This window comes from Odontesthes bonariensis, chromosome 1, assembly GCF_027942865.1.
Source record: "Odontesthes bonariensis isolate fOdoBon6 chromosome 1, fOdoBon6.hap1, whole genome shotgun sequence".
Taxonomy (NCBI): domain Eukaryota; kingdom Metazoa; phylum Chordata; class Actinopteri; order Atheriniformes; family Atherinopsidae; genus Odontesthes; species Odontesthes bonariensis.
Genome location: NC_134506.1, coordinates 25,306,489 through 25,334,361, shown reverse-complemented (window position 1 = coordinate 25,334,361; position 27,873 = coordinate 25,306,489). Strand labels below are relative to the sequence as shown.

At 42.6% G+C, this 27,873-nt stretch overlaps 1 protein-coding gene across 1 annotated transcript in view; it reads left to right on the top strand.

Moving 5' to 3' along the window:
- The first annotated feature begins 564 nt into the window (after positions 1-564).
- Positions 565-27,873, top strand: part of gse1b (Gse1 coiled-coil protein b) — a 166,407-nt gene continuing 139,098 nt past the window's right edge. Inside the window, exon 1 of the mRNA XM_075461967.1 lies at positions 565-3,419. Coding sequence (XP_075318082.1) covers positions 885-3,419 — 2,535 coding nt within the window. The 5' untranslated portion in view covers positions 565-884. The remainder of the gene's footprint in view (positions 3,420-27,873) is intronic.

Genomic DNA, 27,873 nt, shown 5'->3' with positions numbered 1-27,873 from the left:
TGACTCTCTTTTGCCTATGGCAATATTTAACGATGGCCTGAAGCATAAAATTATGTATGCCGCTCAGGAATCTGTGGCCAAATTTGTGATAGTTTTTTTCTATAGCTGCCTCTGAAAATGAGCATATACTGTGTGCGCGCGCTTGTGTGTGTATTTATATAAATATATTTCGGACAGGAACAAAAAGTGCTAGAAGTCTACTTAAAGACTTTACAAAGTCACAAATGAGAAGCAAAGACTTCCTATGCGCTTTACAGATCCGTGGAGGAAAGATGATTTTGTGAAGTTTTCACCAATTATTGCTATAACGGAGTCTTGGATCCCTGCATGCGGGGAGTCTGTTTAAATACACGGCTATTTGGAAGTTAAACTGTGGATATGATCACGTCTTTGACGCATGGATAGCTTCAGCGGGAGTGTGTGCTCATAATCCGTGCAACTGGGGGCTGGCAGGGGGTGTGGGTTGTGTTTGGGGTGTCAAAGCGGGTCCCATGAATTGGGGATGGCGCTGTGTACAGTGTGAGCGAGTTAGCAGCCAAAGTTGCACAGCGCAGGCAGAAAAGTTCGCTGGATAAACGACCAGTGATCTCAAGTTCTGTCATGTGGATGTCCAGTACAAACAAGCGGACCGCACACTTCAAATAACAAGGACTTCCGTTCTGTTGTGTGGATGTTTTGAGTGAATTTCTCCTTGTTCCTGAAAAATAGCACTTAACGGTTTGCTGGCTTCGCTGCACGCTGTTGTTTCAATGGACTGTCGTCTGTCTTATCATTCTGTAAGTTGGACAAAATTTCATTGCATGGTTGGAGACAAGTGTTTATCGCGAGTATGACCTAGCTGTGGACCTTATGCCATGTAGCCTTGTCTTGGGTGTTTTAAAACAATGAACTCCTCCCGTGACCAGGAACTGGCACCCTTATCTCGAAAACACCGACTCATGGCTGCAGCAATGCCCGGTGAAGACAGCCCATTGCCTCGTAACGCTTCCAGGACTGAGCGGAACGGATTAGGTGGTCTTGTTCACTGTTTTATCTGTGGAAGCGGAGTTACACCGGGGAAGGAATTAAGGTTACAAGTGACATATCAGAAAGACAGGTTTCCCTTTTTCCCGTTTCTCCAAAATCAAGAGCCAGCCCCGGGTGCGTGCGAACTCAGCCCGGATGGACATGCGCTGGTGTGCGCCGTGTGCCACTGCTTTCTGACGGAGCAGTGGAACTCCTTCGAGCGGAGCAGGACGCCCATTGAGAAGCGCATGTACTGGCTGAAACGACCCTACCAGTGCGACTCTCGGCGGATCCCACAGGAGTGGAACATCTCTTATGATCTGGAGAGGAGAATCAGTGTCAGCAGCCAGAACTACGACGGGGGCGCAGAGTCTGACTTCTCATCTTTTTCTGAAAACGAGAACATATCAGATCAGGAGATGGATGTAGTTGACAGTGTCTGTGTGAGCAAAGACAAGTGTCTGAGGGCATCAGGCAAGTCGCCAAGAGACAGTAGCAGGAAAAACAATGTCATCAGTATTAAAAACAGCCCGGATTCACAGCAGGCTGTGCGCTACCCGGTGGGTGTTTATGGGGTGCAGGGATCGCCCAAAGCAGACAGTGTTCAGCCGGCGAGGCGCGGTACTAAAATTATGAATAATGTCTGTCAATCGTCAGAATCTCTGGCAAAGTCCCAGGAGAGATTCCCTCAGCGATGCTATGACAGTCCGCTCTCTGACACACCTGTGAGAGACAACGGGGTCATTATGCGCAACAGGCGATGGCTGGAAGAGGAGAATGTCAGACATGTGGAGCCGCGTCAGATCCAGTGTGTTGACGACAGCAGCTGTGCTCCGTCCAGACATCCATCTCTGCTGCACCGAGGGAGAGCCGAGGATAACTCTAACGCTGCGCTGAATTTTGGTGGCATGGCTGCTGTCACCCCTAAATGTAACATAGCAGTTCCCAGGGAGAATAACTCTGACAACTCAAATGAGGATGAGATTAACATCACAAGTGATGATGACAGGGACATGTGTGGCCTTAAAACAGGCTCAACATCCCAGCTCAGACCTGTCACAGACCTTTTAGCCAGAAAGAGTGCCCAAGCACATCACACTGCAAACTCCAGATCGGAGGAGTGCGTGTGCTATATCTGTGGCACTGGGCTCAGACATGATAGCCAATATACAGTCAGTGTTCAGAAACAAGAGAAGGCACAGGGAGAGCCCTTCTTTCCCTTCCTGTGGCTTCACTCAGCTCCCCGAGGTGCGGTACCTATTAGTCCGGCAGGTACCACACTTGTGTGTGGTAGCTGCCACACGTCTCTCATGCAGCAGTGGCAGAGCTTCCAGCTGGCTGATATACCTGTCCTCCAGCGCCTTTATGTTGTCCCCCTCAACCAGACTTCTGGTGCTCTTCATCCTTCCAAGCCCACACCTCTAGAAGGAAAAACGCCAGTGTCCACAGAGTGCACAACTGAATCTAAGGCTTCTAATGAAGCCTGTTTTCTCTGTGGTCAGGAGTGTAGAGGAGATATGAGAGTAATTTATGCACAAGCTGGTGTAGGCAAATCCCGCAGTGTGATGTACTTTCCTTTTATTAACATGTTGCCTTGCCCGCCTAATGCTCAGGGAGTGAGGAACGGCCGTGTGCACTGCTGCCCACAGTGCCATTCAATCCTGGAGGATATCTGGGGTGCATATCGACTCAGCCTCAGCGAAGATCTCATCACATCTGTCAGCTCCTTCCTCGTCAGGTACCATGCTTCTGTGTCTGTTGACGGGTCTGGACTGGTCCGCTTTCACACAGGGATGACCTCGCGCTCCAGCAGCTCCATGTCAGTGTGCTACCTGTGTGGAGCTGAGCTGAGCACAGGAGGAGAATACCAGCTGCATGTCAACCCACCTGGTCGCTGTGGGGAGAAGGAGCCTTTCTTTCCATTTCTCACAGTCCACCCTCCTGCACCACGTGCCAAGCCAGTTGACGCCACAGGCCTGGTGTCAGCTTGTAACCTTTGCTACCATGACTTGCACTCTCAGTGGGCCCAATACGAGCGCAAGGGCCTGGGACCCTCCACCCCTGCCCCTTCGAGCTTATCCAGTGCTAATCCCCAGCCACCAAGCTCCCCCTGGGCCCGTCAGTACAGCTGTGAGTCTTTTGTGTGTTTCTTCTGCAGACAGGAGCATTGCAGGCAAGGTAGGCTGTGTGCTGTCACTGTGGCCCGGCTACCTGTGTTCTTGTACGCACCTCACAGCCCTCGCATGCTCCTGGTGGATGATGGTAGGAGGCTGGTGATTGGCTCTTGTGCGGAATGCAAGGCTATGGTGCAGGTGGGACAGAACATGCAGCAGGACAGGGCTAGACTTGGACCTGGAGCCTCAGTTGTGGGGGGGAAAGATGAAGAGTTGGCCTCGCCACACTCTGGACACAAGGTAAGAACAAAACAAGCAGCTTGATGTGATGTCCCGGTTCTTTTTTACTTTTGTTCCACCCAGTGAACTCGTAAGCTTGTCTAGAATCACACTTTCCTGTCACCTGTTAACCCCCCTTCCCTTGACAGGGGAGTGCTGACTGTGTCTTCCCTGATGCCATCTCTAAATCTAATAACAAGTGGTGATAAGGAAATGCAGGGTAATCATCATATTTGAATGCACTGATATAATCAGTTTAAAGCTGCTCACTGGCCAGTGCAATACTTATTTCTGCTTTGGACAAAAGAATAATTCTTGTGTTTGTGCATGTGGCAGGAGACTCAAATATTTTCATCAGAGCTCACTTTTACAAACAACAGAGCAAAACTTTGGGGACCTGAAGGCCAAGGCCCACTGTTTGCTGTGTTTATGTTTATTTGGGCCTATTGCAGCAGCTGCCATTGCATGAGAGGCAGGGTACACCCTGGACAGGTCACCATGCACGCTCACACTCACTCCTAGGTTCAATTTAGAAATGCCAATTAACCTACCATGCATGTTTTCTGATGGTGGGAAGAAGCCAAAGTACAGCGAGAGAACCCACAAATACACGGAGAGAACATCCAAACTCCACAGAGAAAGGCCCCAAGTTGAGATTTGAACCAGTAATCCTTTTGCTGTGAGGTGACATTAGTTACCACCACACCACTATGCAGCCCAATTCCTAACCTATTAAGTGGATTTCTAAAAGCATTGAGTAAAATTTAATTATTCTGTTAGTTTAAATCTTAATTACCTCACTTCTAGAACTGAGTCATTAATCTAAAAGCAATAAATTATCGATAATTGATTCTTCTTTGCACCATGAGACAATCATCTTCCCTTTAGTGAGTGTCAAGAAGACAATATTACTCCCGTTTGCCTCACAATCAGTTATGGAAAGACAATTCTGTCTAATTTAGCTACTTTGGCACTGATGTGTGTTTGATGACATTGCATTACATCACAGCTATTGTGTGGTGCATTTAGATTTTCTACTGGTTTGAGTTCATATTCATGACAAACTATGGTAATAGGTCATTTTAATACTTGCATAAGTGTTCCAGATGGGCTGGCTCAGTGAACAGTACATCTATACACTTCCTCTGAGGAGAGATCGTTCTGTCATCATTCACTTTATGGTCTTTTTCCTGTTTGTTTTTTTTCAGTTTTGTTTCTTCTACATTTCTCTCAATAGCACAAAAAGGGAAGTCGATTGCAGAGCTCTGATTTTCCAGATGATGGTTAACTAAGTTGTAGGCTGTGGGGCTAAATGGAGGAACATTTCAGAGCACTTGAGGATGGTGATGTGTAAATGAAGAGCTGAGGAGTATTTAGACAGCCAGCTGGCCCTATGGACACATCTCTTATGCAAACAAACCCTGACTGTCTGGCCACGCAGGACATGTGAAGAACATCTGTGGATGCCATTCACACGCAGAAGCCTCTGTGCTTTGCACACTCACACCAGCTGTCTGGAGCTGTCCAACCAATTCTTTCTGTCCTTAAAAAGTGTTTGGATTTGCACTATCATTGTTATAAGGTTTGTTTTTTTTTTGTCTGAGAATTCCCTTGTGGTATTGTAAGATAGGCTCATGGCAATCACATGGGAGATTATGATTATGGAATTTTTCTTCTAACTGCACATAGGGGATCATCACGGGAGGGGTGTAGGGGTGGGTAGAGTTTCAGGTGATCATTTTGGATTGGAACTCTTGCTGGTGGCAAAGTCAAGTTTGACCACACAGAGCTAATGATCTCATAGCTTAGAAGTGCCAGAGGTGTGGGGAAGGGATGGTGCAAAAGCTGCAGTATAACAGGTGCTTTGTCCTTTAGTGCCACGCTTTATACTTGAGAGCGTCTGTCATCGCTGGGGTTTGAGCTCTCAGGAGGAAGTGCCCATCTGGTTCCCCTTAGCTCTGCGTGCACTTACATACAGTATTTAATTCATTCTGCTGAGTCTTTCATGTTTTCAGACATGCCTTCCTCCCCCAAGTCTTTAAAATTGCAGCAGAAAGTTGAGAATTAATTTCTGTTTAAATTTGAGAATTTGGAGACATGACAACAACCAAGACAGAGACAAATTAAATCCTTAATCCCTTGTTATTCGTTAGGGTGTGTGAATACCTGTCTTGAAGTATTTAAGAGGTGTAAGATGCTGTGCTGTCTCACCTCCCTGCTTGGTTAGAAATGGATTAGTACATGAAATGAGATCCAGTACATGACACTTGCCTCCGTTAAAAGTAACACACAGACATAGACACAACCTTAAATGATGGATGGTCATCATGTTCTCTGTTCGGCTTCTATGTGGCTAATTAGTATGTTGGACAACACGGTTGTTGACAGGTGTGTAAGTATAGACCACCAGCCAGTGACCAGAGACGGGCGTCTGGTCAGCAGACATTTCACTTGAACTCAGAGAGAATTTCCACTGATGAAGTCTGTAAACTTGATACATAGAGTTTCATGAGGATCCTGTGGATGAATTGATATCTTTGTACAGTTTGAAAAGATGTAAAGAAAAAAAAAAGAAAAAACAACCTGCAGAAAATAGATTCTAAAAATTAGTGGTAAAAATAACACCACATAACAACTAGTGTAGTTGATGGTCAGAAATGGATTGTCCTGTGGCGGATGTAGCTCAGGAGGAAGAGCAGTAGCCTGGAAGGTTGGTGGTTCGACTACAGGCTTTTCGGGGCCAAATGTCGAAGTGTCCATGGGCGAGACGCTGAACTGAATGATTAGATCAAACAGCACTGTACAGCATGCTGCGTGAGTGAATGGGTGAATGTGACATGTTGTGTGAAAGCACTTTGAGGGGTCAGATTGACTGGAAAAGTGCTACACAAGTACAGACCATTTACCATATAATATTCCTAACTGTTTTTCATTTGCATAAAGTCTCCGACTTGGACTAGACTTTATATGTCATTCAGGGTATGCCAATGTATAGTGTACAACAGAACGAAATTAAGTTTCAGTGGCTCCAGAAAGAAAGTTCAATAAAAATTTAAATATTTATAGAAAGCAATTTGTACCCCAAAATGTTCTTTTCTTCACATTTGTTATGTTGCTTTGCCATGTTGCCGCCGTGACCCACTAACAAAAAAGCATACTTTGTTGCTCTACAACTTACTTTATGCATATTTTTTGCATCCACCAAAATTTGTGGGTCGGCTGGGGATATTTATTTGGATGCAACTTCCAATTTGCTCCACTAGATGTCAGCACATACTACACGCTGGTACTTTAAACATCGCGCCATTATTCTTCGATCTGTTCGTTTCTTTGATGCTTAGATTTTGATTTAACTTTTCATGAGAATTCAACTCTGTGGTCATTTTGGACGATGTAAAGTATGTTTTCATGCAGTTGCAGTGACGTGTGCTATCATTTTGCCCACCCCATTTTGACAATGCATTGCCATACAACCCCAAAACTTATTTCCACCTCAATTTTTCCACATCATTTTTAGATTATCACTCAGCTACTTTAAGTAGTGTTTTTTTATGCTTTCCATTTTAGTCCAAATGAGTCAATAAAGATCAAAGAGTGCTCAGGCTTTTGCACTTGCCACATGATCATGCATTGACGTTTAAGATTAACCCATATTTGAATGTCTGTTTAAGTGGTTGTATGTACTTCTTTTTTTTTTTCCTAGACTCAACAAAATAGGTAATTAGCTTGGGGGTTCCTGTAGCTTTTCATACAAATGCATAACTACTGATGACATGTCTAAGGTGGTTTTAATTTCATGGTGTTACTCTTTTCATGGCATATATAGTGCAGGGCGGTAGGTTTTACAGGGATACTTTTACTTTTACCTCAGTTTTATTAAGTTTTTTTGATGCACCTGCAGATGTGTGTGTGTGTTATCCAATTCATGCAATCCCCTGCAAGTAGTTTGCCTGACATACAAGATGCATCTTAGAACAGTTAAGTGCATCCTTCTTATTCTTAGAATTGACAATGTCCAAATATTTTTTCCTGAAATTGAATTGCCTTCTTAGTTTCTTTTATGCTTTCCTATGCTCTGAATTATGGCATTCACTAGGAAGGAATCGTAATATCTTAAAATCACACACTAATTGTCCTGGTTGTAAGTGTAAGTTAATAAAAACTGTCGTTTTTTTACGGATTTGGTTTGAATGATTTTATGCATGTGTTATACTTTACATTTTTAGATTCTTAACCATTGCACCATATTCTCAGAAAGGTGTCTGATCAATCATTCCATAACAATTTGCCCAAACATGCTGTCAGTCATTAAGAACCATATCCTAATTCAAGAAGAACAGGGTGTCCTCCAATAGATAAAGTGGCCCCCAGAGACTGGGACGTTTGGCTCAAGCCAAAATAACCCTGCAGTCAACAATGTGTTCTCTGTTTGTATAAGGACAAAGAGGACATTAAGAGTAAATTGATAACAAAGACTAAATGGTTTACACAATAGCGCTTTTTAAAACCTTCTTTAGGTTATGCAAACTGCTTCTTCAATGTGTTACTCATTCATAATACTCATTCAGACTTTCTCAACCTGTATATGTATGCACTTTGCAACACTTTGATACTTTAGCGACTGGATAGTGTAGTGGTAAGATTACCAAGTTTCATGTGGGTGATCTGGTTTTGACCCCAACACATGACGGGTATCTCCAGTAGGGGGTCCGTAGGCATGACCCCCTTACGCTATCTGCCTACCTGGGGTACGAGTGTAAGTCGCTTTGGATAAAAGCGTCTGCCAGAGGCATAAACATAAACTTTATAGTTCCATCACTTTTAACTCATTAATCACTCACTGATGAACATATAAGAAGCTCTGTGGGGTTCATTGTCTTGCACAAGGACACTTTGATACACCAGCTGTGGCTCGATTAATTGACCTTATGGTTGGAGAAGGACCTCTTTACCTGCAGAGCCACAGTCCTCATTTAGCAGTTTAAACATAAGTGATCTTGATCCACTCCAAAATTGAAACTAAGTTTCATGAAATACGGCCTGCTAGCTTTTGTGAAATCCTGTTATCCATCACCTTCACCTATAATGACGATATGTGTATGTGAGTCTGTACCTGCAAGTTATGTTTATCTTTTAATGGTGGTTTTCTAAGTGAAAGTTTTTAATGTCAGAGGAGTGAAAGCAAGGTCTGTTACAGAGTTCAGTCATTGATTTGTTGCATGTATAGCAGCGGTGTGTGGTATAAGTGTGCTTGTTTTCACTCTTTAGATACGGCTAATTTGAATGTGTTTATACATTTGTGAATATTGTGTGTTTAAGTGTGCTTCGTGTAAGCTGTTGACTGTTCTCGCTGTGCTGCCCTTATCCCTTAAAGGAGGTTGGTGTCGTCACAGTAAAAACATGCTGGCCTCCTGACAGTTTCACCAAGGAAGATTTATAGAGTAGTCTGAGAAGAAGTGAAAGAACAATTACACATCAAATTTAGATGGGATGTTGGAGAAGGAGAGGCAGAAATTATCCAGGGTGAATTATTGGAAGAAGAAGAGAGAAGAAGACTGTGTGGCGGAGAGAAGATGGGGGGGGGTTAATGGGATTTAAATTGCAGACAGAGGAAAACAGAAGAGAAGGGGCTCCTATTCTTATCGTTTAATCATAAAAGCAAATCTAACCGCAGAGTGTCATACCCAGAAAGGGTATTCTTTTAAAACAGTCAATCTAAAGCATGGTATTTGTTGTGGCCCTAACATATGGTGTGAGATCTCTTTGGGCGTACTTGTATATGTATGTAATTGTTTTGTTAAAACCATTCATATTGCGTGTAAAGTGTAAAGTTTCTACAGCTGTGCTGCCTTCCTCTCCCAGCAGCGCAGTCTGACAGACAGCCTAGCGTTTCAGAGGGAATCCTCTGGTATTTGAGGAGCTTAATTTCAAAGCTGCTGGAGGTGGGTTTTGATTAGCTCTTAAAGCTTTAATCATTCTCTTCCCGCTAGCCTTACTCAGTTCTGCATTCTTGCCCATATCTGAATGGAAAAAATGAAATGGAGGTGTTCCAGCTTTTCCTTTTATGATCAACCTGGCTAAACATGAACCTATTGCATGTGTAAGGCTACCTACCACACACAGCTCTGTCATGGTAAGGGTTTGACCTTGCAGGTTCTGGCCTTCGTATCCTTTGCGATGTGAAAGGTGATGTTTTGAGCTGACTGTGACACAGAATTCATCATACTGGAAAAGAAAAACCTTTGATCCCCTAAGAGTAACCGCCTGTCAGACTGCTGGCACATACTAGATTTGGTGCTGGCATGACCACTATGGTTCTGCATCATACCTGCATTTTGGGAGCTCAGTATAGGAATAGTTACATTACACGCCAAAGTTCAACGATGCGCTGTTTGCTGCCAGTCCAGTTAACATAGAAAACACATCATGTTACTTTTCTTGGAACCAGAATTATGTACAGTACAATCTCAATAGTTCTCACGCCATTTGACAGAGAATTTTCTCATTTTTTTTATTATTCACATGACCATTTTTTTCCCCTTTTTTTCTTTTATGTTATTTGATGTAGATACATGAAAGGACAAATCAGACAGACAGAGCCAGTCTTTCAGAGCTTTAACTCAATTTCACCATCTGGTAATAATTTTTTTACGATAGTCACAATATAATTGAAGAACTTACAGCTGCACAATCATTAAAGAAGAAGGTTCTTATTTAGCTAGTTTGCCATTCCTTCAGATATCAAATTGAATAATGGCACAAAAGACAGTTTTTCCTCTTTCTGTTCACATATGCTGCACATTGCCTGTCTGGATGAATCCACATAGGCCAAAATAGGGTCATTAAAGACACTTAAGTGAAAATGTTTTACCAGTTGAAGAGAGAAATGCAGTGAAAAGCCAAATAGGATGGAGAGAGTGATTTAATTAAGCATTATCAGCAGTTCTGTACCACGCTTTGTATGTATAAAGTCATCAACTACAAAGTTCTAATCATAGTGAGTGATCTGTCAGCCTGACACTGCTTATTTGGGGTTGTTTACCTTTTATTTAAGCAAAAGGGTGTTGATATTATTGAGAGAAACTGAGGATGTTGGCAAAGGATGTTGGGCTTTCAGGGCTTGCCAGTGTCATATTTTGGAAGTTGGGGTGCAGCCAACTGATGAAAACATACTGACCCCCTAACCCTGCAGAGTGAAGCAGAGACAGGATATTGATCTGGTACAGCCCTCGGTGAAAGGGTCACTAAGAATCACATGTCGCACCAGGGAAAGAAACTATATGAGACACCTGTTAAGCATTTTGAAAAAATCACAGTATTATGTCATAAGGTTTGCCCGTGTGATTAAGCTTAGAAACTCTTTTAAGTGCCAGTCATTAGATTCTTTTTTTCACTGTGTAGAATCCTCTCTTATAAGGCTTACAAGGATTTTTGAGTGACCATACTCATTCCTAAAAATGTAGATACATATAAATTTGATATCATCAATCTAGTGATGGGGGTTCCTCAAAAAGTTTATCTTTTCATCTCTCAATGCTCTCATTGAAAGCTGCTGTTGCTTCAGATTCTAGTGTCATGATGAAATACAATCCGGGAAGTTCACTTCAACAGTACATAATGCTGTAACACAGCATTTTAATTAATCACATTACATTTGCTCTGTCAGTATAAGTTTGACCAGAAAGGTGTGCTCTAACACGTGGAAAACCAGCTCATTGTCATGTTGCATTATTGAATCGAGATGGTATGAGGTACATTTTGGGGATAGGACTATTTTCGCTGGAGGACCTATTGATTTCACAGCCACAGTGCCCATGCATTCTATCAGAGTGTTACATATGAACCTTTTCGTTTTTGGTATTTAATGGTGAAGCCTGCAAGATACAATCCGTCATGAACTGTTAAAAAGCATTGGACATACAAACTGAAACTCTCATTCTTTGTTTCCTGTCTGTGTTCTTTCTTGTGTGCGATCATAGCTCAACAACAATATGACACAGTGGCAGTAGATGGTTTCATTGTAAGAAATCGAAGCAGTCTGAGACTGCATATCTCTACTAGCCTGATTGAAAATATTCCAAATCTAGATCTAGTGTAGGCAATTATGCCATTAAGTCACATCTTCCAGCCTTTTTTGAAGCACAGGAAAGAGGAAGACAGGAAAAAAAAACAGTCTGCCATCCGTTCATGTTATAACAAGGCAGTGAACAGAGCATCTTTGTCTGTGGTTGCCTACCACCATGCAACTGCTTTGCTCTGTGACTGACGTCTCTATCTATTTTTCAGCATTATTTTGGTCAGTGATTTTTTTAATTAAAATTTTTATTAATGAATGAATGAATTATTTTTTTGGGATGCTATTACATTAAAAAGTGATATCCAAACCCAGTGTTCTGGGCAGTGTGAAAAGGGAACAGAGAGGGCAGTGTACTTGTTGTTTCAATAGTGTTTTTGTGGTTGCCCATTTGGCACCAAAATATGTGAACGCAGTGAGCCAGTAAACGACTGGTCAACTATCAAGCTGGAATCTTGTGAGAACTGAGTCATGTGAGGGGGAGTACAGCGCCAGTTCAACTTTGTGTGCATTCATGTGATATTGGCTATATTCTGGGTCCTATGTGAAGTTTCTGCACAGGAGACCCATGCTGCTTCTCTTGCAATGGACTGTCAACTACATTAGATGTAGTAGTTTAATCTGTAGGAGATAGATGTTTGTTGTACAATCATTTATAATACACAAATGTCAGGCAATTTTACCTCTGCTGAAGCTGCGAATTAGTTTCACATTACCATATAGGGTTACTGAGCTGATTTTAGACTTTACTTTTAATTTGTTCAGTATAATACATGTTGAGTACTGCTACATATATGAGAAAACACTGTATAAAAGCCTTTATTTCTCTAGAGAATTTAAAATTTGTGGTTCTCTGTTAAATTCTCTAGAACTCTGGCAGAAGATTCTTTTGTTTACAAGAACTAACTGGAATCTATCAGATAAATATGACTTAAACCAGCCTAATGCAGTTAGTTTAATCCCAATAACATGTTCAAGTCTCTGTAATAGAATGTTGTTATCCTTGAATGTCAGGTCAACACAGAGCCCAAAGCCCTCAACCGAAGTCTATACCATAGCTTTCCCATGTGCACTTTCTCTGAAATTTTACATCACATAGCAGTGATGCAGGCTGCAAAAACTGGAATTGGTCCACTTGGCACACCATGCTTACGTTCATATTATTTTTCTGAAATATAATGTACTGTTGAGCAAAAATGTAACAGGATGTAAAGCTCATAATGCAGCGAAAGCATATGTTGTTTTCAGAGTTTTAAAAGCTTTGCCAGTCCGTTCTTAGTATCCATTTGTTCAGGGCCTCCACACACAGTCTTTCCTGAGGTCTTCTTTCTCTGGAGTCATTTCATTAAATTAAGTGTTACTTAATTTATTTTCTTTCTCCATACTCTGGGATTTTGCAGCGAGCTAAGAGTTATTTGATGACAGAAGATTTCTGGAAACTGTGCTGGATGAATTTATTCATGCTATTTATTTTTTAAGCAGCAAATCTTTTCAAGCAATGACGAGCAATGTGCTTCTTGGAAATAGTGTTCTAAGCCAGTCCATATGCATTTAACCTGATGTTTTTCCTGGACATGTTTCATACTGTGCATCTGCTTTGTTATAAATTCTCCAGTTTTGACAAAATTGAACGTGGCTTGATGTGCCAAAGGGCCAATGTGTAAGAGCAGTTATGTACAGTGGCCCTGAAGTGCAAATCACAACAGCAAAAGAGAAAAAACAACAGCAAAAGAGAAAACACAACGACATTAACCAAAATGGAAAAGGTATGAATCATCACTGATTGGACTGGTGGTGGTCCATCCTTTGAACCGGAAGGACTATGGTTTACATGTTTTCAAAATATGAGCACTGCTCGTGACAATGTTATATCAGCAACGATTCATGTCACCCTGAGGGTACCTACCTTTTCCGTTTTGGTTAATGTCGTGTTTTCTCTTTTGCCGTTGTGTTTTCTCTTTTGCCATTTTGATTTGCACTTCAGGGCCACCGTAGTTATACTTTAAGGTTGTCACTACCGTCCTGGAGTTTAAGCTTTACAGTTGTAAACTATGGTTTACTGTGGTAATTAGTGTGTAGAGTGTAATGCAACTATAGCTCAGCCCTCTCCCTACAGGCTGCCTTCTGGTCATAACCCACACATTCACCCACTGTCATGTAAATACATGCATTCACCAGACTTGCACTTAAAGACACAGACACAGGGTATAATTTTTGTCGTCATTTCCATGAAGAACAGCTGCAAATGTGTTTGAATGTGTGTGTTTGTGTACATGCGTGTCTACCAGGTGGTTGGGAGCACTGGCAGGTGTTTGGTCTCGTGCTGGCAAATGCAGCTGCATTGTGCCACAGCTGTGTTTATGTGCACTCTGCGCATGTGTGCTTCTGCACCTGGACTCAACTGGAGTGTGTGGCAGGACAGTAGCTAATAGCGGACCTATTTCCTTAACAGACATTTAACATGTAACTCGTGCTCGGCTTCATTTCTCATTGCTATTAAGTGCTTCTCATTAGTCATGCGCTTTCAGACCTCCCAAGTGTTACTGAAGGTCTTTGTGAATGTGATTTGTCTTCTTTTAGCTCTTCCCCTTCAGTTCCTACATTGTTTCACTTTTCTCTTGTGTCATGCTCCAGCCCTCTTGCTCGACCTACTTATACTTTTAATGGGGGACAACTCGCCCTCACCCTGCTGCCAGGACAACTGGAGATGTCAGCTAAAGGCTAAAGAGCCCTCCTTGGTGGACTAAATATACTGCACAACCACTGGCTCAGACCAACCAGTTGCTAGATTGCTTCACTTTTAATGTCAGCCAACCAAAAAAAGAGATAAAGATGAGCATTACTGGTGATCTTGTGGGAGCTTATTTTGGCTGAAGAAGACATTCCCTTCTTGTATTACTCCCTCCTCCTGTAAGCATCCCTAAGTCCTGGCCCTGACCCCCTTCTCCCTAACCCCCACACATGCCGTCCAGCCACCTGGCCTCTCACAAACTCGGCTTGTCCTGCCAGCCCCAGGACAGCTGGGAAGACAGAGACAGAGAGGGAGTTTTGGACTGAGCCTCACATGTCTCTAGAGACTGTGATACCTTTGGAAGAATGCAGACTACATAGTATCTCTGACACATTTAGCTTTATGTGGTCTCTTCGCTTACACTAAACGTCTTCAGATTGAAGCATCCATAGAGTATTGGCATGTAGCCGATTTCATACACTTTCTATAGGAACTTTTAGCTATTGCCAGTTTGAAAATCTGGGCTCAGTGTGCTGTGTATTATTTGACCTTTGGTAATAGTTTTGTCATCCTATTCACAGAGTATCACACAAACAAGGATAGATGCTCTCAATGACCAAGCCACAAACGTACGCAGACTTGCATGAACACACAGACTTTGAGACTTTGTTTCCATGGTTGCATTTTTCTGACTCACTGTCACTGGCATGACCATGTTATGAGTCAGAAATAACCTGCTAACATTTCTGCATGTGTGACAGATAGATACCACATATTCTCTTGTCATTATTTAATTACCGCTTTTTGTGCTTTCCCTTTCAAGTATACAAGCTGCACTGTTGATGTGTTATTAATGTAGGTTTTATGTGACTGTTTACCACTGCTGGTTATGTTTATGACTTATTGAAAGCCGGCATAAGCAACCTAATCTGAAGCTATGGGGCTAGCACTGTGCTAACATAAGACTTTTCAGCTTGGTCAGTGGCTTTTCCCACATTGTCCAGGGTTGTGTGCAATATAGACCAATGTGCTAGTCGTGGTTAATGTGCAGAGCGTAGCCTCAAGGAAGACACCAGAGTAGTTTTAATCTGTCCAAATGATCTCCAAACTCCTTGAGACACAGCTGCGCTGCAGTTGGCTTGTTCTGAGATTTATAAGCAAATATAAAGCAAGAATATGCTTCAGCTGGAGTCGAATGATACAGTTTGGAAACATCATTTTAGAGGAATATGTGTTGTTAACATTATGAGTAGAGGAAAGTCATATTGAAGCCCAGTGTTTCCTCCTCAAATATATCCAAGAGTATAAAATGCTTAAACTGTTATGAGTCCACAGACGCAGAGGGGTTCTAGATGTTTTTATGTTACCCTCTTCTTCAGGGGGCTATAAAAATAGCACTTGGCTCAAGTTAGGTGTCAGAGGTCTTCTTCCCTTTCTCTCCTTTCTTTCTTTCTTCTTCTCCCAGCTGTGTCATCTCTCTCCTTGTCTGTCCTGTCCCCCATCACCTCAGTGTGCCCCCCCCCCCCCCTTTTCCTCTTTTTCCCTTTTATCCCACTTTTACCCCTTCTCATCTCCCTCCTCCTCTTCATCTCTCCCTGTGGTATTAGCGGGGCCACATGTTGCTGGCCTCTCCTGGTGGTGTGAGCCCCATGGCAGGCCCTGGCTCCAGGCTGACGCGCTGCTCGGTGTGTGTGTGTGTGTGTGTGTGTGTGCAGATGAGAAGGAGAACTGTAATGTGTTCCTGCATGCCTAACGGTAAATGCGTGTGTTCGTGCGTGTGTGAATGTGCGTGTGAGGCCGCTAACACAGTAACCTGATAGTGGTGTGGCTGAGCCGTACAGAGCGGAGCAGTGCTGTGATTTATCCCGCGGGCCCAGCAGATGGCTGCAACAGGAGTTTGTTTAAGTTTGCTTCAGAGCCGGGCAAGCAGCCAGGAGCATAGAGGACGCTTGCCAGAAAAATGTTCACTGACTCTGGATGCCTAACCACACCACTCCCCCTCTCTTCTCCCCTCTGTCTCCCCCTAACCCTTGACAGCCCCCTCAGTCCAACACACACACAGACACACATGGTCTTGCAGACTTTCTGTCGCTACTCTCCTTTTACCCCTCTCTAATTTCTCTCTTTCCTCCCATCTGCTTCACACACATGCTTACACACATATGCACATTCACATTCACACGCACACACACACATACACACACAGCAGTTTGTGCATGCTTCTGTGTTCTGTTGGCAATGTCCCTGCTACAGACATGATCTCACACCTCAGGAGGGGGCATTAAAGACTGAGGATGTGTCCATTCTGGTGGGGGTCTTCTGAACACAACCATATGACTGGCACTTTGCCTCTCACACTAGAAAAGAGATGGATTTCTTGAGCATAAACAACGACAGAGCTGCACATGCACTAGTTTAACGTGCACACACAGCAGATGATTTATGATATAAGGTCCAGTTGGATTTTGGATTTCCATACAGTGCCTTTTCATCTTCCACTCTGACTCAGACTCTCTGATTGTGGAGGTGATGAACGGTCCTGTAGCATCATTTCAGGTCACCCATGTGATAACTGACCTCCCCCACATCAGCTGCACTTTTCTCTTCTTATCTCCCTGGGGTCCTTTACTTGTCCTCCCCTTGTCTACATCTACTCCTTTTCTCGACACAGCAAAAAAAAAGCAAAAGGTCACCATGACTAAATCAGATGAAGCAGAAGACATCAAAGCAAAAAAACAAAGGAATGAATGTAGGTCTGAGACCACATAAGCATTAAAATATCTTAGACAGCTTTTTCTCCATATCTCTATATTTTATTCATTCAGGATTCTCAAAGGATACTGTTACAAACTTTGGCCTGAAATGATCTGTGAATGTGAGTTTGTGTGTTCAGATTGTGTCTTGTGTGGCAAAATAGTTTTTTTTTTCTTTTTGTCTTTTCTTCCTGAAGTTTATTCTCTACTTCAGCATCTTCCTGCTAATTTTCTTGACTTTAACAATAAAACTAATTTCCTTTTCCATGTTTTTTGCACAGCTTTGTTTGTCCTTCAGTTTCCCCATTTTAACAACTGTTGTTGAAGTATCTGTTTAATTTTCACCCCGTGTAACCTTTTCCCATAGTCACCAGTGGCCTTTTCTGTTCAGTGACTTTCGGTACTACCAACAAAACCGGTTACGTGAGAGTTTTCAGGGTCTGGGATATCCCAATGCCAGGAGATGTACAAATATCTAACTTCCTGGAGAGAGAAGAGACATTGTTGTATTTTCCAGCATTTTCTTTTTCTTCAAAACCCTTATAAGGAGCGTTAGGTACGTCATAAAACAACAGTAAACAATAATGAGGCTAATAAGAACGACCAGCAACAATTTAAGATTCTTTTAGGAGCAACAGGACATCCCTCTTAGACCATCTGTGCCTGTTTAGTAACTTGACTCGGCAAAAACAAGAGCTGTGCGTTTTGATTGATATTCAGAATTTTTAAAGATATAACACAGCACAGGGTACACAGTGTTGTCTAATTGTAACAGGAGCTAGCTTGATTTATTATCTATTTATTTCAGTTTATTATTTTTTCAAGCGAATCAATTATTTCTGCTGGGTTTGGGTACTTTTTCTGTCCGATGTCTCCACCCTGCAACATGTGTTCTTTGAAAACCACTTCAAATGCAGACGATGCACGTCAAACAGAAAGAGAAGAGACAGGTGAGGAGGAGAGAATTATGTCAGCTTTTAGCGCTGCTCCTTGATAGCTTCGGGGGAGAGGAAGTGAGTGGGTCACAGGTCAGGTGGCTTAGCAGCCTGCTAATGAATATTTATCCGCTGAGGTTACAGTTAGTGGATGCAGTTGTACTTCTGCCAGACTCATTACTTTAACTATGCTTGTGTTCACTAATTACCTTCAAATGCCAGTACAGTGGCATATATTTTAGTATCAAGGTTGTAGTCTGGTCATTTGGGTTACTAAAGGTAGACGTTCCCTCCAAAACACCTTTCGCTGTTATTGCAAAGATGTTTGAATGCAGAAGGTTTGGGTTTTTACAGTTTCACTTACAGAACTTACTATGTTATTTTGTGAACCTGAAGGTCTAAAATCTGTTTTAAAGCCATTTTCACGCTGCAAGGCATAAAATGCGCTATATATAGGTATACTATTCAGAATTTACAATTACAGAATTCTCCTTTGCTTTTATCTGCCATGACTATGTCATTGATATCCACCCAACATGGCTCAATGTGAACCCTAGGTCTTTAATGGGAGCAAAACTCATTGATATTATTATCTGCCATCACTGTCATGTGTATATAACACTATGTGTATGGACCAGACCAGGTGGAGTCCTGGTGATCCAGTTGGTGTCCACCTGCTGGTTTGCCTAAGGGGAGCAGCAAGCATAACATTTTCTACAGACCCGAGCCTCAGACAGACTGACGCTGGCTGAACAGTGATCAGATGCTGTTTGACTTTCACTCAATGTGGAACATGTGTCTGCAGTGTTGGACCGATAGCAGGCTTTGGATGAGCTCCCACGCTGCACAGCTTTGCAGGTGCCAGAGTTGTTCAGAGCTGTGCATAAGGTTGTGATAGTGTGAGAAAGACAGTAGGAGCTCTCCACGCACGTAAGAGCATTTTGAACACTAGTGCCTTCTTGAGGATCTGTCAGCACAGATCAAAGGCATCCTTCTCTATTGTTTTTCTGTTCTTGGCTGACTCAGCTTGCGAGGAGTATTAGCTGCTTTTATGGAGTGTTGCTGAACCGGTCAATGGGCTATGGCTACATGCATGGCCGCGGTGCTGTTGGATCTCTGTGATAGGCTGTTAAAACTGACTGACAGCCCTGCTTTACAAGCTGCCATACATCAACCAGTAGACCCGCTGCACCAGTGGGAACACAGCCATTTTTGTGTGCAAGTTTGTGTGTGCATGGGTAAATGTGTAGGTTAGGGCATCGTAAGGATCAGTGTGGAGCAGAAACAGGGCCGGCTGTTGAATGATAAGGACTGCTGACCTTGTAACCTCAAGCTAACTGTGACGAGGTCATCTCAAATTACAGCCAACCAAATGTTCCCTGTCTGCAAGCATTAAAACAGGAAGGTCGAACCCCTGGAACAGAAAGCTTTTCTAACACAGTGATGGATGACATTTTTCTGACCAACCGTACGTCCAGTAAATACAGACTAATGGACAAAAAAATAAATATATAAAGACTTAAAACATGGGCACGTAAGGAAGAACTTATTAAATTACAGTGTAATATTTTATTATCCTTCTCATGAAAACAATGTCCTTATGTTATAAGTTCTTTAATTTTCAAGAGGACCAGCAATCTTAAACTGGCAAAATATTTTTGCTTTATCATAAATCAGGTCGTGTGTGGCACATTTAAAAATCGCTTTTGTAAAAGAGGTGCTTTCTGCAGACTTCACCAGACAGAAAGAGGAGGAACTACGTAGTCTTGTGGTGGCTCAAGTTGAAGAGTAGATTAGATATCAAGATGTCAGAAAGACACTTGGCAAGATTCTGAAAGCTCAGATGTGTGATACTTATGACAACGGTGTCTTTAAAAAAAGGATAGAAAGCAAAGAGACCTTTTTCCATTGGCTGGTCGTGCATACACCTGGTATGTGTCAATAGTAGTTATAGTTGTGAGTGAGGGGCCGTGTGCGTAGAGGAGCAGATTTCCTGAGTGTGTGGTATTGCATGGCTCAACCCTGAGGTAAATATTTGAGAACTGCAGGCACCACTAGGAGAGGGTCTGTCTTTGATGGGGGGGGTTTTATGTGAGGCTGAGGATGACGTCAGTCAGCTTTCCCTCAATGGATCACAGACTGAGAGAGCCAGGAGTTTAGTGTCTCTGTGAGTCCATTCAGACAGACATTCAAACTAGTGTTACATGAACTGCTGTTCATGGGTGGGATTGTGTGTGTGAGTTTATTGCGAACTTGAATTATCCGTCACTTTGCTCGTTGCATCCCCTCATTCACACGTTCCCCACTGTTTCTGAATGGCAATTACACAGATGGTTTAGAAAGTTATTGTTGACTGTTGTTTCATGAACTTCCCAAATAGTTTTGCTTTATGCAATATGACAATGACAATGAATATTGACAATGATTTTCATTTTGTATCCCATAAATAAGTAGCAGTAGTAGCCAGGAGTTATTTTTTTCTCACTCTTGATCTCTGTATCTTTTGTCCTTTTTTTTTTTTACTTTATGTTCACTCTGTCGGCTCCAACTCTTCCTCCTCCACCTCCTCATTCTTTGCCTCATCTTTCCCCGTTTGAGTTCGAAGCGAGCCAATCTCTACGGCGCCAATGCTGGTTCTTTATTTCCCCCACTGGAGAAGTCAGATTTATTGGTTCAGTGTTTATTTTATAAACTAATTTTAGTTTTTCATCACTTATCTCTCAACATTAGCCTCTATAGGTCACTTCATGTTCAGTGGTGAAAGGTAGTCAGCGTGAACAGCTCTGTAGGCAAACTGGTGTAGATCATGTGTTTATACTTGTGTGTGTGTGTGTGTGCGCTTACATGTGAGTGGGTGTGTGCATGTCAGTGCACAATCCAAGCACAGATGTTCTCAAAGGCTCCAGTTTTTAGGCAGTAGTTCTCCCTCTCCCCTTGGAGAAAAAAGGGAAGTGTCTAATAAAAGGCGGCCGTATGAGACGGAGTGAGTCATACACACCCGCACAGAAAGAGTCGACTTCCATCGATCTCTCTGAGCCTGTGAGAGAGAGTCAGAGAATGAGTGAGAGAGCGAGCAAGGCAGGAAGCAGGGAGGGAGGCTGTGCCAAGCTGGAGCTGAATTCCTGCCAAGAGTCTACTTGTTTGCTCGTCTGGCTGGAGCCAGAGGCTGACCTTATTAGCTGGGAGGGCAGCCGTCATATTAAAACACATCTGGCGCTCAGGGAGCCCAAATAGTCCTCATATTGTCTTCCTGCTTGCTCCTGACCTTGCGTTACCTAGCAGGAATGCTGACAAGGGCTTCACGCATCTGTTGAGAGTTTCACCAGGGTCTTTCTCCCCCTCCTCTCCTCCCTCCCACCATTGCTGTCTTTACTGGCGCCTGCACGGTAGCTCTGTGGGACCTGTTTTTCTTCCTCCCCCCTTTTTTCCTCTTCCCTCCCACCTTTTCCACACACCACCCCTCAACACCACCACCACTCTTTGGAGTAGCGTTCTGGTACCCCCCATGGAGAGTCTTTTTTTTTTTTTTTCTCAGCCCTGCCAGGTTGCTGTGTCGATACAATTATTCCTGTGTGTATTTGTTTTATGAGGGGCTGTAACCTGGTCCTGTTTAAACAGCTCTTTGCTAGTTATTTTAAAGTGTGGATGGTGCCGCGTCCTGGGGCTGCTAGCCAGTCTGTTTAGAGGGGGGGGGGCAATTTTATGATATGCAGAAGTTTTTACTAGAGACGAGCTGTAGGTAGGTGCACAGAGGCTCAAACGTTTACTGTACAGGAACCAGATACTGGCATCTCTTGGATTTGGAGCCTGAAAAAATAGTCCAACCCAAACAATCTACAGGTCGCTTGTCCTCTAGCATCGGATGTAACCCTTATAAGCTTTTCTGAAACAACTTTAACAAGTGTTTCAAATTTCATATAGAAGTTGAGCGGATGTTGGAAGAGGGGATGATGGTGTAAGTCCCAAGGCTAAGAGACACAGGACCTGAATAGGAGACGACAGGGAGACCCTCAGTTTTGTAGTATTTATTCACTTGTGTTTTTTATCTTTTCTTTCACTCACTGTTTACTTACATCTTCTCTTGTTCTTTGGTTAGGTTCGGGCACTTTAAATATGTGATAAGGGTTTGGAAACGATTATAGTTGGTGTCAGACTTCACCACAGTATACTACTACTGCACTGCTACCACTACTAGTGCTACTTAGTACTGTGAGAAGTCCACTGGGAAGTTTACGTGTAACTGTAAGTGTAGGCTGTAATAACATTTGGCTAAAACAACCAGAAAATAATCCACCCTTAAAGGGTGTACCTTTTGCTTAGGGCAACCTACTTTGTGGTACATTTGAAATCAAAGCTTATAAATTTTGACTATGTTCATTGTGAGAACTCTGCCTTATTAGTCCTTCCAGCTATAATGTAGCTGGATGCTCCTTACAGGCTCAGAAACAAAACACACCAGTAAGTTATTGTACACTGCTGCAGATGGAAGTTAAGTGGTTTATTTCAGTCATCTCTGTTGCAGTCTCTGATCTCCCTCCCTCACATCTGCTCTCCTTTACTTTCCAGTAGGAATTCACATTAACATGATCATGGTCTGTCTGTTGGACTAGTGGCTGCATGTTGTTTTGCTGTACTGGTAATTCTGCATGTGTATACCCTTTGACCCATCAACATCCTCTGGTTTCAGTAACAAGTTCTAATTAAATTCTAACCTTAGATGTCCCCTTGACCCTGGCCCCATAAACACACACCAGGCCCCTCAAAAAGACTCTTTTTTTGTTTTCCCTTTGTGTCCTTTCCTTTTTTAAAAAAAAAAAAATAGAAGCAGAAAGATGTGTCAGTCAGAGAGACAAACAAGTGAGGTCAGCCTGTTAATTTTCTTTGTGTTGTCAGAGAAATTGTCCAAGATGATGAAACAGTAAACATATGAACACGAGTTATATTAGTTTCCGTGAGCCAGAAAAATTGTTTATAGTGACAGAATCACATGTGTGATTTAACATCTGTTTGCTGGTGGAGTCTGGACTTACTCATCTCACAAACACAAGTCATTCCCTTCCTCTGTGTCTACTCTATCCATCCTCTAGCTGCACCGGACATCTTGCTTTCTCTTTCATCTCTGCCTGTTTGTATGTACGTGTGTGAAAGCTTTGCTTTATTTGCATGATGCAGCATATGTGTGGTTTTGCTCAGTCTCCACACCCAGCAGCTCTGCCTGACTTTTCTTAGATTGAGTCTCTGCCTCAGTGTAACGCCACGGCTATTAACCAGTTGGCAAATGACACATTTGCAAATTAGTTATCCGCATCTTTTTGTCCGTCTTACTGTCGTCTGACTTTTTTAGCTTTGTGAATGTATATATTTTTGTTTATTTGATTCTGAACACAGCGCTCATTGTTGGGTATCTGCCTTTAGTGTATGTACAAGCATTCGCATGCGCACAAATTCTTGCCTGCTCTTTATCTCCACCGCACTGATGATCTGCAAAACGGTCTTACTTTGGATTGATGCTTGCATTTACTGGCTGCCACTACATTTTGTGTCACAAACATCATGGTTAAAAAGCACAGCACAGACGAGAACAATGAAGGGGTGGGGGGGTTACACACAGAGACAGTGTGAAGAGCGCTATGTTGTGTCACTCTACAGCGTAGCTGGTAAAGCTATTAGTGCTCTTGACCACCATCTCTTTCATCCCCCCCATTTAACATGCACACACACACGCCCCAGGGCCTCTGGTAAGAGCTTTATTTTATTTGCTCCCAGGCTGTTAGTGAACTTTAGTGCCTCAAAATCTTTTTATGCTCATCTCAGCTGCTGTGTTTGAGCCGTGCACACACCACAGACACATGCACTATGGGAAGTCGTACCCTGAGCTTTAGAGAAAGTAAATGAAAGACAGAAATATATCTTGATGGCAAGAGATAGTGATAGTTGACCGGACAGACTCTGCATCCTCAGGGGAGATTCCTGACATTCCTCTACTTCCCTGCCCACTACAAAGAGACCCGTTGCACAATTCACATCACAGTTCTGCCTTGTTACACACACAAACACACACATTTGCGCACAAAGAAGTCCTCTCTCTTAAGTATGCTCATCACTGTTTCAGAGAGCATTGTTGCAACCCAAAGATCCAATTACTAAAGCTGTGACGGCTAATCTAAACAGGCAAAGTAAGACGGATTGTTGTCCTCCTCATTGTAGAGTGTGTGTGTCGTGGGGTGGGGTGGGTTGGAAAGCAGGGGTCTCTTCCTCCCTCCATTGATAGAATAAATAAAAGTGCTTCCTCCCTCTGCTCTCTGGCTCTTCCTGTTGTCCCCCTTGTGGAGGGGGGAAAGGACATGCCACTTCCATAACTCTTGTTCTCTCCCCGACTCTGTCTGTCTTGAATTTTTTTCTGTCACTTAAAATTCATCATCTTCTTTCTCCATATTCCATCCATCTATTTTCTATTTTCACCTCAACCTGTTCAAGGTTGTGGGGGTCTTATTTTCTTTCTCAATTTCTAAAATTCTCAATTCTGAATTGCCAAAGAATTTAGTGGAAAAACTAAAATCAGACAGTATACATTAGAGGCTAAGAGACGGAATTAAAAAAAAGACACAAGTGCGTTATTACCCACTACCTTTAGTTTATTATTCAATTAGATTTGTTAACTTATCATATGTCATAATAATGCAGACAGTGCTGGTGTTTATGTGAACTGGAAACTGATTATACCTGTATGGCTTAAAGGAATTATGTATGTGTGTGTGTGTGTGTGTGTGTGTGTGTGTGTGTGTGTGTGTGTGTGTTTCGTGTGTGGTGGCCAGGTCCTCAGCATGGGAACAGCTGTTCAGAGCTGTGCTGGCCACACACACATGTTTCTGATTAGCACTTGGTGACTCCCCTCCTCCTCCTCCTCCCTCTTCCTCCCCCCTGCCCTCCCTACTCACCTCCCTTCTTTTCAGCAGGGGCCGCAGGCACGCTGGCGGCACCAATAATTTTAATGCCTACTCTGAGTCTGCCAGAAGCGCAAGCTCGTGTGTGTGCACCCGCACACAGGCAAACACACACAGAGAAGTACACAGCCACGGAGTCTTGCCAAGAGAGGGAGCCCAAAGCTCTCATGCCTTGATCTGCTCTTTTCCTTTTTCCTCTCCCTCCCCTCTCTGTTTCTCTCTCTGCTTAACCCTGACCTTCTGCTTTCCCCCTCCTTCCCACTCTTTCCTCCACAGATGTTCTACCTTAACAAGTTCAGAGATGACTTGTGGGGGTCTCTGTGTCCTGCACTACTGTACACTAATCCCCTTGTAAAAGCCATATATTCTTCATGCCTCGTTTTTATTCCACCTGGCAGATCTACCCATTCATCTTTCGTAATCTGAATAGAACAATTTCACGACTATTAATAGCTCTATTTGTGAGTCTGCGTGTGTCTGTCATGCATTTAGTCATTCAGTCATTCTGCTTACCGGGGGAAAAAGTCTCTCCGTGGCAAATTTCTCACGGAACAGATAAGAGAGGAGTGGGTGTAATCACTCACAGAGGGAAGCTCAGTGTGTGAGAGTGAGAGCCGAGATAATCTGGGAGGGGGAATAAAGAGGGATTTGAGTAACGACAAAAAGTTTAAAAAAAATAAAACTGCACAAGGAGGTGAGACAGGAGAAGGGCAAAATACCAAAAAGGAATAACAAAAACAGCAAAGTGTGTGACAAAGTGTTCACATACGTGTGGGAGAAAAAGAGGGAGTGAACATAAAGTGCCCACCATGACTCATCGGTCTGTCTCCATTTACCACACAGTCCCAGTTTCTATGTATTGATTAATAACTTTTGTCACCCGTTTCTAGCCTTCAAGTAGAGTGAATTAAATGTCAAGTCTATTAGTGGTGTGTTAAATGTAACGCCATAACATATATGTATATAACAAGAACAAGCTCTGTTTTTTTTTTTTTTTGTGCAAAAAAACACATTTTTCTGATTAAATTTGAAAGATTTGATGAAAAATGAGAACATTTAAAACCAGAACATTTCAATTAACTGTTGAGTAAATGTGACATCAGAGTTTTTCCCCGGTGCCTGAGGTTTTTGTAATCTGTTGTGAATTTTGATCATGTGAAAACCAACCTTTTCATTTTTTTTTCATCAGTCTTTCCATCTGTGTCTCTTTTCCTCTCTCTGTACTGTATGTAGTGTTTCCTGTTAGGAAGTGCCGCGTGACGGGCAGATATCTGGTTAGAGAATAGTTTTGGGACCTCGTGGCAGATTCCAGACATCAAAACTGCTGGTGTCTGCCACCGCTGTTTAATTTGTTCCAAATGACTGCAGTATGGACCGGTTCTCTGTTTTGGTCTTGTGCTGCTGGAGGCATTTTTCTTTCATTATGACATGGAGTTTCTTAGTGATTCTCACTTATTCTCACTGATTCTACTATAAATGAGTCTTTTAAAAATAATCGTATCCACATATCAACATCATTTGTGTCCATCTTGCAAGTGATCCATGCAGGGGCGTCACTAGGTTTTAAGGACAGGGGGGGCTAAGCCCCCAAGAGATGCACAGGATGTGAGCGAACGTTTAATTTCACAAACGGCTCTTGATCCATCTCTGGATCCCCTTGCTCTCTCTGCTTTGGCCTTGCCTGTTGATCTTTTTCTCCCACTACATCTCCTTCTGCCTGACCCTTCAAGATACATTGAAACAATTAATTGAATTAATAACTGATCAACAAAGAGGCTAATGCCATGACTTTTGCTCACAACACAATAATTGTTTACTCCCAAATATTTTCAAGACCCACAGATTACATTTCGGCACATATGAGACTAAAATGTTTGTAATTTCAAGTCCTGAAAAATATTACTTGATTACTTAAATTACAGTCATATTATGGTAGCCTACTCTTGAAAATATTTGGGCCAGGCTACTTTGGCTTATATATCTCTCTCTTGGCTATCTCCACTTTCCAATCATTACTCTCCTAAATAAAAGCTCAAGTTAAATAAGTCTTATATGGTGCACCTGGACTGAAATGTTTCATATTTCATATTCATATCGAGTTCCATAAAATTCCAAGACTGTCTGCATCACAAATGACTCTATCCTGTGACTCACCTTTCCAGTAGAGCTCTCTCCCCTCTCATTCTCTCTGCTCCTCTGCCCTGACTCCTATTGGTCAATAGGGGTGGTGGTGTGATTATTATTAGTGTTTTATTATTATTATCATTATTATCCACATAATCATACGTGAATGAGCTCAGCTCCTGTTTCACTGTGTGTATCTGATGCTGGAGCTGATGCTCCAGAAGGAAGTCACCCCAAAGATAGTATATGGTAAAAAAAAAAAAAAAGACTGCACAGCTAACTCTATAAACAATCAGGACCTTCACAGTGCATTTCAGATTAACTAGTTAGCTATGTAGCAGCGTTCTTTTAGAGCCGAAATGTAACTTTTGGCTGCAAAACAACTAAGGTAAGACGTGCACAGAGACCTTCTTCAGCACACAACACACACTGTCTCCTGTACAGGGGGCTCTCTGCAAGCCCGGTTTTTATTTGTTAAACAGGGAGCATTTCGTTCATTAATTACATGGGACTTTCTGTTGTTAGCTGAGGGGCTGGAGCTAACTTATTGTCACCAACAGCAGTGATGAATACTTACTCTTTTGAAAAAAATTCGTATATCCATTTTGTGGTTCTGTGTGCTCCGCTCCCGGTACACAAGCCGCAGGTACCCAGGTGCCGAGACGAGTGCAACCTAGGTTGCAGCAGGGAAAACGTGGACTGGATTTCAGTGATGTGGGCGTGCTCTATGAACAAGTGGAATGGATTGGATAACGACGCACTGACCCTGACTCTCTACCTTTCACTATAGGGAAACTAAGATTTATGATCATATTTAAGTTAATAATGACTGGTTGTATGATCATTTATTTAAACTCATATTCTGGCCACATTATATTGAATTTGTTGGCAATTTTTTGTAAAAAAAAAATAAA